This window comes from Mycotypha africana, assembly GCF_025528875.1.
Source record: "Mycotypha africana strain NRRL 2978 chromosome Unknown BDF20scaffold_7, whole genome shotgun sequence".
Classification (NCBI taxonomy): domain Eukaryota; kingdom Fungi; phylum Mucoromycota; class Mucoromycetes; order Mucorales; family Mycotyphaceae; genus Mycotypha; species Mycotypha africana.
In genome coordinates this window covers 1,628,248-1,641,201 of record NW_026515731.1, presented here as the reverse complement: position 1 = coordinate 1,641,201, position 12,954 = coordinate 1,628,248, and the positions used below count along the sequence as shown (strand labels likewise).

General features: G+C 36.1%; 2 protein-coding genes and 1 non-coding gene across 3 annotated transcripts; 1 reads left to right on the top strand and 2 right to left on the bottom strand.

The window, feature by feature from the left end:
- The first annotated feature begins 4,901 nt into the window (after positions 1 to 4,901).
- Positions 4,902 to 4,973, top strand: BDF20DRAFT_t111. Its single transcript has one exon. It is a non-coding gene; the product is annotated as a tRNA-Asp (tRNA).
- A 1,445-nt stretch (positions 4,974 to 6,418) lies between these two features.
- Positions 6,419 to 8,252, bottom strand: BDF20DRAFT_623352 (major facilitator superfamily domain-containing protein). Its single transcript, XM_053075900.1, has 3 exons — positions 7,896 to 8,252; positions 7,582 to 7,806; positions 6,419 to 7,519 (listed from the first exon to the last, which is right to left on the bottom strand). The coding sequence occupies exons 1-3, from the start codon at positions 8,087 to 8,089 to the stop codon at positions 6,508 to 6,510; spliced, it is 1,431 nt and encodes a 476-aa protein (XP_052935145.1). The 5' UTR covers positions 8,090 to 8,252; the 3' UTR covers positions 6,419 to 6,507.
- Positions 8,253 to 9,147: 895 nt separating this feature from the next.
- On the bottom strand, positions 9,148 to 12,382 carry BDF20DRAFT_879949 (armadillo-type protein). Its single transcript, XM_053081593.1, has 11 exons — positions 12,146 to 12,382; positions 11,888 to 12,063; positions 11,720 to 11,804; positions 11,538 to 11,659; positions 11,211 to 11,467; positions 10,980 to 11,146; positions 10,831 to 10,899; positions 10,679 to 10,769; positions 9,987 to 10,498; positions 9,665 to 9,796; positions 9,148 to 9,554 (listed from the first exon to the last, which is right to left on the bottom strand). The coding sequence occupies exons 1-11, from the start codon at positions 12,281 to 12,283 to the stop codon at positions 9,249 to 9,251; spliced, it is 2,055 nt and encodes a 684-aa protein (XP_052935144.1). The 5' UTR covers positions 12,284 to 12,382; the 3' UTR covers positions 9,148 to 9,248.
- Positions 12,383 to 12,954: the final 572 nt, after the last annotated feature.

Genomic DNA, 12,954 nt, shown 5'->3' with positions numbered 1-12,954 from the left:
ACTTCATCATTCAGTGTGGTGAATGCTTGATTACACAAGCTTAAAGAATGTCCGTTCCCGCTCCCGGGCTCGCCGATAGTCATATTGTGTGGAAACAGAATGAAAACATGCGTCATCCGCTCCTCATTGTCTTTCATCTGCTGGCTGCTTCCACCAACTGATTAATTCGTTTTGTGTATCATTCCTTCCAGATCTTGGTTTAAAGGCTATTGAATCGATTCGAGAATGTATTACAATGCAATTGAAAGGTCGCATTCAAATTGTAGCAATACTATCTAGCCCAAGATTATAGGTATTTTATGGTCGTTGTAGTCTCATGTTGCTTATACTACATAAATTACAATGATGCATTGTGTCTGAATTAGAAAAGGAACATTTTTGCTTTCCTTGAAATGTGGTAACTGTTTCTCCTTATGCTTCGATGATAAATACTGAACACTGCTTATCAAATGACAGAAAATCCTCTAAATCCCGTCTTCCTATGTTTTTTGGAACCTAAGGAAGACACTTTGCTAAACACATGAACTCTTTCATTTTCATGACATTCCCCCCAACGGGAAAAAAAGGCTATCCTTAGTTGGAATAGTTTTCCTAAATGTCCTCGCAAACACCATTTAAGCCTTCGGTAGCTGGCAATTGCAGACGGAAACATCAGGTGCTATGAAAAGCGCTTCCTTATTTGAACAAACACGAGCATGTTCAAAAGTCACATACTTTTGAGACTTTAGGGAGAGGATTTTCAGTAAAGACGTGTGAGCCGTACAAAGGCAGTAAAGATATTATAATGCTTACAGTCGTTCCACCGTCATTTTGAGAAATAAATTCGGATTTAGAAAACCATTTTGGAGGACCAGCAGAAAAAATATCTGATTTTTTGAATGTAAATTCGCGGTATTGTGAGGACCTTATTTAACTGTTATAAAGAGATATCAACTGAAAGTGTCAAACTAATATTTCTCACGGAAGATGATCATGGAAATGTTAATGATGAGAATGCCGCAAAAGCTATGGTAATGTAGATTAAAAAAAAAATGACCTTTTTGCTGTCAAGCAGCTGGTCAACCTCGATTTGTGCCTTAAAAATGCGACTAGCTCGTTGAATAAGCAACGGTAAGAAATCAATGAGAGGAGGCACAGATACCTGCAGAAAAAAGCATTGCGAGATCATCCAAATACGCTAATTATAGTTAGGCTACGGAAGAACTATTCTTCAAGTATATGAAAAATCATCTGGCATCCGTTAGGGAGGCAGCGGCTAAGACAGATGTCAAAGAAGTACTGCGTATACTTGGTTTAAAACAATACGAAAAGATTTCAGACACATTTTTCTTGGCAAAAAAGGCCCGAAATCTCATCTACTGACTGAGCATTAGGATTTCCTAACTGAATATTCGACAGCAATCTCAGTGCGAATATACAGGATGCTGTTGAAATGCTCACTAATTCTACAAGATAATCGACTGCCTTATTCATGTGTATAAGAAAGTAGAAGAACTTATCAATGAAAGAAACAAAGTTATAGGTCTTTTTTTTTCTTTCATTTTACTCGCCAGAGCTTAATCCGATGCAACATTTTTTGGGCTTTAGTCAAACGTAGATTTAAACGTCATAAACTCCATGATATCGAAACTATTGAAAGCAAAATTATTGAAGTTGCCAATCAGATTCCTATTGAACATCCCGTAAACATCATTGATCATATGAAAGCAGTTCGTTAACTGCTTGGACTATGTATCGATTCAGTTGATGAATTCACGACTTAAACTCTTTACGATCCACGAATATAACTTCGAACAATGAGCGAATGTTTTTTTTGCTGTGCCTCAAATGTTTATTGAAATTCCAAATTTTTATTTTCAATGAATGTATTGACAGGCCCATAACAATTTCATATGAAAGACGTTGTTGTATGCAAACACGTCTACTAGCATCACTATCGTGTAGGTTCTAAATTTTGACATTCGTCGTTGCTGGATAATGCACATACTTCAGTTGTTGAATGCATTAGCGCTCCTCCGTTGGATGATTTTGTTGCTCTTGCTGAACACGGTCCCATTTAGTAGTCATATTCGCGATGCTTGTGTGATATTTGATGACTCGCTAGGTAGCAAAGAGCACTTGAAATCAATACAAACTGCTTAACAAGATCAAACTAGATCCAGCGTTTAATTAGCTACGATAATTGGCTTTGTGGTATTCGCTAAATTTTGATTATAGGACTTAAAATAAAAGTATATCACAAAAGTCAACACGAAAGCTTAACGAAGTCAAACCACTATCTTATTTCTCTTTCAAAAACAAACTAAAGAAAAAGAAAAGAAAACTAAAATTACTGCTATAAATAAAGAGTTATACTGTTTGTTGTCTACGAAATGATTGTATCGAGATCTATAGCTGACACTGATGTACTATGGTCGGATACTACTCAGTGAGTAAGAGGCTTTCTAAAGAATAGATCTTCCCTTCAGGTGAATAATTACTTGCCCATTCCAAAGCGGAATGATTTGTAATGTGCTATCCTGGCAGATCCAGGGTGATCATGCAGCTACATCTATAATGCAATATCTATCGGCCACCAGTTGTATAGCTCAGATACTGTGGGAATGATTATAGATGTTAGCTAGGAAGAGATAATCGTGCGTGGTGTTCTTTTGATTGCATGAACAGTTGTTGTATTAATAAAGAGTAATTGAGCCTTTTTTATATCCAACTATACTTTATTTCCAGAACAGGGAGCAGTAACGCGACTTACTATGTTCTGGTTGTTGAATTAATATATCCTACGAGTATATATACCAATTCTGCTATAAACCTAAACGTCATATAGCCATAGATAAACTAAGTGGAATATATTTCATAAAGATAACCTGTTCAGTTCTTATGTGAGGTAACTAATCTCACATGAGAACTATCCTTAATCCATATTCTTTTCTTATTTTATCTTTATTTGTTATACATTTGATCTAAGGTTCAAATGTATGCAATTGAACACACCTCTTACCAAACGGGAACGAAGATATGAGCAGTACTCATACCTGAGATTAAAGTTTTATTTTTTACGTTTCGTTGAACATTTTGAATGATTTACTCATATTATATATTGCCATCAAGCCTCAAATACAACAAGCTTACTATAAGTTCAATATTCCCTTCCTACAGAACGTAGAAACTGGCAGCTGAGTTGCTGAACGTCTTTCCAACTGCAAAGGATAGAATCCATTGTATTTGAGACGCGATGGTAGAAGTCTCACAAATAAATTAGCTTATATCTACAATACAACCTTGTTAATATATCCAGCTTATAGAAATTTGTAAAATAAAGACAGTAAAATGACCAGATACAACAAAGATACTCTTTATCCAAGTTTGTTGAGAATGATACTTCTATATGAGAAATGGGGTTATTAACGGGTATTCAACTATTAATACAACTGTATTAAAACTAGCATAAGAATGATAAGATCTTATGTGGTATTTGACGACTTGTATACTAAAATAGCTCTTAAATTAAAAATCAAAAAGCTTAACGAGATCAAACTAATAGGATTTTATTTTGAATCAAGTTAAGTTCAAAGAGAAGAAAAATATCTACTGCAAAAATTCAAATATCTTCTTCATATTGTGGAACTTAGAAATTGACAGCTGAGTTATTCTAAAAGAAGACGTACGTCTTCTGAACCGTAAAATAATAGAATTCTCCCTCGAGGAGCCTACGCATCTACCCGGAGCGGGTGGACTTGTAAACGTATCCATGGCTTGATCTAGTGATCATGCAACTAACCTATTTTCCCGTGCTAACTATTATGTAGCACTGCTTGCAGGAAAATAGTATTAATTAGGAAAATGGTATTCGTGCGTGGTGTTTGAGTTGAGTGAACAGTTATTCTTAAAGGATGATCACAAACTATTATCTTGTAATCATTCTTTATGCCGAAGGCAGAGAATATTACTTATAACCTATTATACCTTGGTGTTGAATCAATATATCCTGCATGTCCATATATTAATTCTACTATATATCCTATGTCATATAGTAACGTATTACAGTAAAATAAGTAAACTATATATCCTAAATGACAACCTGTTCAGCCTTATACGAGGTAGCTAATCTCGTATAAGAATCATCACTTATTCTATATTCGTTTCCTACTCTACTTTATATTATTTCAGCAGTAATGAGGTGTGAGGATCTTGTATAATTTGTATACGAGTTCTCCACATCTCATATGATGCTGTCAACTAAACACAACACTTAATTCACGGTACTCATATATTAGAGTTTATGTAGTTTTGAATTATTTCTGGTTTGCAATATTGTATAATTCATCTTTATCCTTCATAAAGTGAATTATGTCTTTAATATTTGTATATAATCTACCCTCAAATACGACACTGCCGACGTCTACGTTTCAGTCTTATTGAATTCTGTCAGAATGTAAAGATTTAAAGTAAGGAATCAACAAGTTATATAATAGCTTAAGTAGATTAGATTTATGTATTGTGGTTTGTTGCTAAATAAAGTTATCTGATTTGATCAAATCGAAATACTATAATATCTTATTTCTAAGTGAAGTCAATTACTCGTCCAATATTGTCTCGGATATACAGATGAAATATTCTTCCGTAAAAGAAAAGAATTGTTCTAACAAATCTATCACTTACGGTTATTCTAACCTTCATAAGAATCCGCAATCTCTTAGAATTAGCATTGTTTACAATGCTAATTCTAAGTTATCCGATTTAACTTCCGATCTACTACGATATCTCTAAATCGCTCCTTGCATTACATAATAATTTGCTTTACAATAAAATGATATATCACGTGTATTCTACTAATTTAACTCCGAAAGACCTTGTTGTTATTGGATAATTATAAATTTTACGTTTCACAAATATAGCAATCTTCGGTAGTATAGTGGTGAGTATCCCCGCCTGTCACGCGGGAGACCGGGGTTCAATTCCCCGCCGGAGAGTTTTTATATTCTTTGATACTGTGGTGCGTGTAGTTCCGTGCTCGGGTATGATGTCCGCTACTGGTGTTTTCTTTTTTATGGTGGTTGATTATGGTATACGATACTTACAATGACGGCTGGTCGACTGGTAATTCCAATACAATGACTTCAGTGCTTCGTCAGGTTAAAGGTCACTTTAAACGATGCAGCTAAGCGCTTCGTAGAAATTTGGCAGCAACATTCGTATTGTAGTTGCTCATATATGCTTTTCCCATCACTATCTATTAGAACATCTGCTTTATATCTCTAATTATAGTTATTGTTGATTCCTCGTACCTGGACCAAAAAAAAAAAAAAAAAAAAACATCTCTTTTGATTAACTCCTTGGTGTTTAGTAAGGTTGCATATTCTATCATTGATTCATGTATCAAATTCGATCGTCAAGTTTTTGTTGACTTTCTGTCCCTTTCCTTCTGTCTATCAATTTTACCATCTTTCCTGTCCTCATTCAATTGAACTGGACCTAAAGGTATGTAAATTCACATCGCGGTGATCAATAACTCGTTGACAGCTCTTAGACATTCTTTAAAAATACCATTAGTACTGCATCACTTCTAAAAGGCTGTGATCTTTTAATTAAATGCTCTCCAGCGGCTTAAATGTTCGTGACCCTTACGACACGCTTGCTTTTTGAACCTTACAATTTGTTCTTCATTGACTAATTTGCCTTAATCAGCTCTGCAATGCGTCTCATGCTACTGGAGTACTCTACGCTTCCCTCAATGATACCTATAGTCCATAAGTTGAATTTTCGTTTTCTTTTCGCACAGTTTCCATAAAATTTGATGTAACGAAGATTGAAGGAAAAGTTTTCCTTGAATGATTCGCTTACTCTTCTTTTTAAAAACTTAATTTGATACACATCCATTGATTTAGCACTTCAACGTAAATCAATAATAATAGCTATGCGGCATTGAATATGGGGCTCCTCTAAACTTATTTTTTTATGTACGGTATATTCACGAGATACTCCCTCTTCATTACAAGCCTTTATTATGCCTTATAATCTATGTAGTCATTGGTCTCTTCTTTGACGATGCATTCGAGAGCCACAGTCTTATTGGATGTATCGCAAGAATATCGTTTTCATATTTTTTGAAAAGTTATCATTCGTGATACTGGGTGATTCATGAAAAAAAAAGAAGGCTCGTTCATTGAAATTCTATCTTTAGCAGTCTTACTAACAACTAAGCAATGCGTCAAATACTTGATAAGATCAACCAACAGGAGATAGTTACAACTGTCATTGAGCAATTTAGATCTCTTTCTATAATTTCCACTAAGATAATATAGAATTGATCCTGAATAAGGACGAAACACCTTGAGGCATAGTAATTACGAACTACGTAAATTGCAGGAAGTAAGTTAAATATAAAATTAACTGAAAATTAGCAATAGCATTAGTGCTCTCCATAGAGATATAGTTTAATAGTGTAGATAGTAACGATAAGAATGAGTACAGTGATGAAATGTATGTGTTTGAATGAATTTAAGTTTATGCTTCAGCCTTTTCGTACAGATGTTCATCCATATGCTGGTCTTCCTTTATAACGGCAGGATTGCTAGAAACCTTCAAATCATCGCCATCAACATGGCCACCAACTAGAGTAGTAACTGCATGTCCATCTTTCAAGTTATCAATAGTCTCAACAGTCACATCAGGAACGGACCAAGAAACACCATAGGCGAGAAGGAGGCCAACAAGATTAATGACCATAACAACAATAAGCTGAGTCATATATCCAACCTTTTGCGCTTCGAGTTGGTTAGCAATGGCATTCGCAGCATTTTGAATTGTCTTATAGAAACCACCATAACGAGTAGCCCTTTCAGTATCGTTAGTCATGGTACCCATAAGCCAGTAAATGAAGCCTTGATACACAGCATCAATTAAACCGAAGAAGGCGTATTCAATAATCAAGCCCGGATATTCCTTGTCAAAGACGTCAATCTTAACGTAAGAAGGGAGGCTGACAAATTCACGAGTAAAATTTTTTTGGATGAAAATACAACCAACCCAAAGAGCGAGAATGATAATGAAAGTAATAGTGTTGCCGTATAAGGCACGTTGCTTACGAGTGCCAAGTCTATGAGAATCAAGGAACCAACCAAAAAGACCAGCACCTATCATTTGAAACAACCAATATAATACGTTGTTCAGAGATCGAGCACGTTTTGTCATGAAGCCAGGGCCATTATAAACGTTGAATTGGTAGGTATAGAACCAATTGGAGCCAGCGAAGAGTGGAATAAGAATAAGCATGCGCCAGTCTTTGAAAAGCTTAAACACTTCCAATGCTTCACGCTTCCAGTTGGAAATTTTTGGAAGAGAAGCATGTGAGCCATCAGAACGTACAACTTTGTTGGCAGGAAGAAGGGCCAAACTCAATGCTGCACCAAATGCCATGATAACCATGAAGGCAATATATGTTGTGGTCTGGACTTGGGGCATGCTTCCAGCATTCCATTCATTACCAAGAGGAATAGCAGCACCAAGAGTAGCACCTCTAATCAATGAAAAGTAAAGCATTAACTTCAGAAAGGCATTAATGGTAGTATAATTACTTACAGATTGAATACCACCCAAAAGACAGAGAAAGCTTTACCCTTATCCTTTTCAGAAGGATAAGACATCATAATGCCTGCCTGAGCCGTCCATAAGAAACCAGCACCAATACCAAGAATAGCACCAGCGGCGATAGTGAAGTTATCATTTTTAGAAAGGAAAGAACCAACGTAAAGGACATAGCAAAGAGCGGCAGGGATAAGAACTCTATTACCGAAAAGGTTATACCTATTGTTTGAAACAACAATTATATTAAATAATTGTTGTTAATGATAGTCATAAATTTGGTTACTATCTTATTGTTTAGAACAACTTACACAGGAGCACCAATCAATGAACATATCGTAAATGTTACTGCTGTGGCAGTGCCAGCGTTTGTCGCAGCTTCTGTGGACGCTTTACCTTGTCCACCTATACCAGTCAAAGCATTAAACATACCAGGACAACAGAAACAGATCATACCCACAATAAAGATCTGGACCATTGGGCTGTTATAACGTATCAAACCCATTTTTTTTTGTAAGAAATCAAGTTGTTGTTTGTTAAAGAGTAAAGTTACTGCCTAAGAGATGAAGATACAGAGAAGAGTAATGTTTTCAGAGGGGATAAAGGATAATGCTAATAGTTTCAATGTTTGAATTGTGATCTAAAAGAGAAAGAAGACGAAGCAAACCAGAAACTAGCGTATTTTATATATAAAACACAAAAAGAAAGAGAGAAGAAAAGATCAGGAAAAAAAAAAAAAGGGTTTTCTAAGAAGAAGAGCGAAAGGGTAACTTGTACCATCAAGCAATTCAGTCTATCCAGGGTCTTCACGAGTAAAGTAAACAGAAAGGAAATATAAAGTATTGGTACATTAGGTTTCCCAACTGTACTACAACTCAAAAGAGGAAACTATAAAGCACAAGCATGCTTTTCTGTGGTTGTTGTTAATGCCTTTTTTCCCAAGCTTGAACAGCTGTACTTCCCTCTTTAAATACGATAGCATGATTACGTTAGTTTCCTGTGAGAATTGGATAAAGTAAGACAGAAATTTGATTGATGGTCGTGTTCATGTTTGCCCTACCTAATTGGAATACTTTGTGATCCACCATTTCCTTCTCATTTTATATACATAAATCACTTCTACTATAATGTCAACAGCTTTGACGACAATCCAAAGGCAAAGTTTGAAGTGGCCTCGCGTTTGAATAATAAAGCTTTAGGCAATCCTTTGACACCAGAAAAAAATAAGAAAAAATAGCCACTGAAAATGAAAGACAAAATGTCCATTTGTATGCTTTTCTTAAGCGGTACGCCCACTTGGTTGTACACAAAGAAAATCATGAGATCAGAATTCTTGCTTATCTCAACGTTATGCTCCCGGGAGCGCTAAAACCCTGCAGGACCCTGTTGACCTAGCCGCATTCATGACGGTTGCAAAATCCCTTTATGATTAGCCTTACTTTGCTGTACATTGACCTTCAGTGTTGTTTTAATGAAGAATTAAGAAAAACGTAGCAAAGTTACAATGCTCGAAGTAGTCGCTGATGTTCTGATACATTTAAGCAAAATTCAGTCAGTCTTATATTTGGAATTAAAAGCATATTCACAATACTTTTTCCACATTAATCGATGAGATATAGTGGAAAATCTAAATGTTTATTACTACAACGAAGAAAGTATAGTGTCTATGATCTTCTCTCAGTAGCTTTATATTTAATAAATGCAACCAAGTTCATCAAAGCTTCATCACATCTTGCTCGTAAATCAAAATTCTTTCGACGGTCCACAGACTTAACCATTGACTTAAATAACGGCAGCAGTTGCTTCAAGCGATTGTTGAAGTTGCCCTGCACATACACTGGTTCATCGTAATCAAAAGCACAGTCACTATATGTATCATAGATAACATTTAAGGCTTCAACTACAACATCAACTTGAGACCTTTGAGAGCAAAGGTTACCCAAAAGGTCCATGACAAAAACACCAATGTCCTACAATAAAAATAACGAATGATAAGAAGTCAAAAAACTACTGCAATTTAAGAAGCACAGATACCCCATATTTGTAACAATATTTTGGGTCAGTCAATGTAACACGTTACCTTATTGGTGCTGATATCACCTTGTCTTGTGGCAATGGGTCCTAGAGTACCTACAATTTTAACGCGCATAGAATCGATACTGGATGCAGTGAATGCAGCGCACAACATAGGGACATGAGATGGTTCTAAAGGCTGTTAAAAAATGAGAAGGTTAAAAACTGTCGAAGCTAACCACTACATTGTAGTAGCGCTGAATTCTGATTATGTGATCTTTCCCCATTTTGTTTCAGGGCCCAGTATTATCTAATGAACCCCATCATCCCTGATCACCATACTTTTTTGTCAAATCATCATTTCCCTTTTCTCTCAAACTTTAACTTACAATATTCTGACCTAGTCCACGTCCTAATGCCCATAAACAGCCAACAATAATTTCGAGTAAATCATTTCTATCTTGCGATTCCGGTGCGGAACCAATTGTGTTTGCTGTGGAAAATAGCCATGACCAAGTTCTTTTAGCTTCCTCTACGTGTTCTTTGAACCAGAACTGCGAGGGAATGTCGTTCATGGCAAGGAAGAAATTATTCAGACATTCTAGAGCACGCTGATGTGTAAGAGCCAATGATGGTGTAACACCGAAGTTCAATGTAGGGTTTTGAGGGAAGGATAGTACTGTCGGAGTAGAGAGTTGTATCAATCTGGGAAAGACTTCCACCGTGAACATGTTTATCACAGGGCTGGAACGCAAAGCATTCTCTTCAACAGCAGCAGAACTTCCACCTAATTTCTCCATATCGTTGAAGTATTCGTCAATATTATCCTCTGTTAATTTGTCGGCCATACCATCCGCTTCGGCCTCGTCCATATTCTCATCTGAATCCTCCCAACCATCCTCTAGAAGAACCAATAATTTATTTAGTAACAGCGCCCTTTTCTCTGCAGAAATAATCTATCTACACTTGTCACTTGATGTGGATGAACTCCTGATCTATGGCTCCTTCTTTTTCCCAAACCACATATGTAATCTGTGACCCTAAATTTTTGTCCAACAAAATCGAAGTATTGAAAACTTACCATCTGATTCATCCTGTAAGCAAATATTAGATAACAGTTCCAACGACAACTGTAAGGTTGTTAAGCGTTCTATTGTATTGTTAATATAAATCTAAATATTTCATATCAATAGCTGCTTCTAATGCTACTGCATAATCCATCTTATTCCTTACGTCTTGCTGAGTGAGGGGTTGTTTCGGCTTGGGGGTGATTTCAGTTGATTCGTCATGTCTAGTAACATTCTGAAAAAACAATGTATTCATTCAAAATTCATACTTAATCATTGTCGCCTATCCCACGTGAATCTAAGTATCACACTTACCCCACTATCAATGGCGACTTTGCATTCATTTGCAGCGTTTTGTATATCAAAGTCAAGTGAGGAAATTAAAATAGGCATAAACTTTCTATTCAACTCTTCAACGGCGTCTCTTTCGTCATCCCAAGAACCAGACAATTGTACAATTTCTCTGATATTCATCAGAATAGCTAAATACAAGGAACCTATTAATATGTATCCTGAAGAAAAAGCCAATTGATCCAATTATCTTACCGCAGCATAGAACACGAACAAGAATCTTCTCGGGACTGTCAAACTTATCCAAAATATTAAGCATTGTTTGAATATAGTCAGGATGATTTTGAAATTCAATATATATATCCTTATTGTCATCAGTTAGGGTAGTCAAGCATTGACCAGCAGCGATAACAACCTTAGTCGGACACTGATCTGCAGCTGATAAGAATGAGATCAAGAATGCAATAATATTGAGACGGTTAATTGCTTTGATATAGTTGTCAGAAGTTTCACTACATCAAAAAAAAAGAGGATGAGTTGTCATAAAATAGAATACTTATGGCATTTGACCGGCTCGCATACCTCAAACTCCAAATAATATATATAAAGTTCTCTGCGACATCCCATATAGAGGTTCTTCTATCTTGATCAGCTTCATCAGCAAGCGAAGCATCTTTCAGGACCAAATCAATAATATGCGAGATCTACATAATAGAGTTAAAGTCAATATGCAGTCCGTCTAGCAAACTATTTAACAGTCTTACTTGAGGAAGCATAGCGCTCAATGGCGTTAAGATACCCTTAGCAAAGTATTCATGACAGACAGCTGGATCAATTGAACAAATATTTCTACGATGATCATAAGTTCAACAAAAACCATAAGCTACCACAAATATTACTCACAGCGAGTATATTCTCATAGCGAGGCATACCTTAATGTTCCAAGACTCTCTTCAACAACTTCGCGAGAGTCATCACCAAGTAGCTTAATTAATTGAGCAACAATGCCTTTAGATAATAATAGCTTTAGGTTGGCTGTATTTGATAAGACTAAGTTAGAAATACATGCCGCCGACCATGCACGTTCTGTTGCATCTTGAGAAGATAGCTATTTTAGCAAAAAAAGAAAGAGATTATGAAAGACTGCACATCAACATAAACAAACAATCCAACATTGAATCTGTCACTACCTTTTGAACGACAGGTAAGACTTGATCAGATTGCAAAGTTGGTTGTTGCTCATCAAGTCCACGCTGAACACCTGAAGTAACCCTGTTGCCCAAAGGATTACTTCTACGCTTTGCTGACTTTCTAACTTCTTTACCCATTGCTGCTTCAATAAAAGTGTAATCAAAGTAAAAGTGGATCTACGATCAACCAAAATTAAAAAAAAGTTGTGGTGGCTGACTTGAATTTTTTATTCTTTGCCACCCGTCGGTAAACACCGTTTTTTTTTTTTTTTTTTTTTTTTTTTTTTTTTTGGCTGCATTAAGTTTGAGAGGTACTCTAAGCTTGTAATTTGATTTCATAAATAAAGGTCAACTTTATAGACTCGCAAGAAGCTGAGACGTGCAGGCACGGAAGCCTGTAAAAACCTACGCGCTGTAACAGAGGTAATGACGTACACTTGGTTTAAACTACACAATCTCTATTTAAAACTTGGCTTCTTAACAGTAAGCCATGAAAGCTACTTGAGCAATCTATCGCCGCTATTCAATCTGCCTGTCAGATCAAAACATAGAGTATGCACAAGGTTATCTGTCTATAATGCGAACAGTTATCATCAAGCTAATACCTGATGGACCAGAAACTGATATGCTGCCACAGTAGTCAAAGTGCCCACCATTTTTGAAAGATGATGAACTCCTTGTGTTGCTCAAAGTTGATCCGAATGATAATGTGTAGGTAGTAATAAAAGCTTGTTGATGGTTTAGTCAGCAATTCATCGTTATTGCTGCGTTCAAAGCTGACAACTAAATATTGTTCTGCACAAACAATG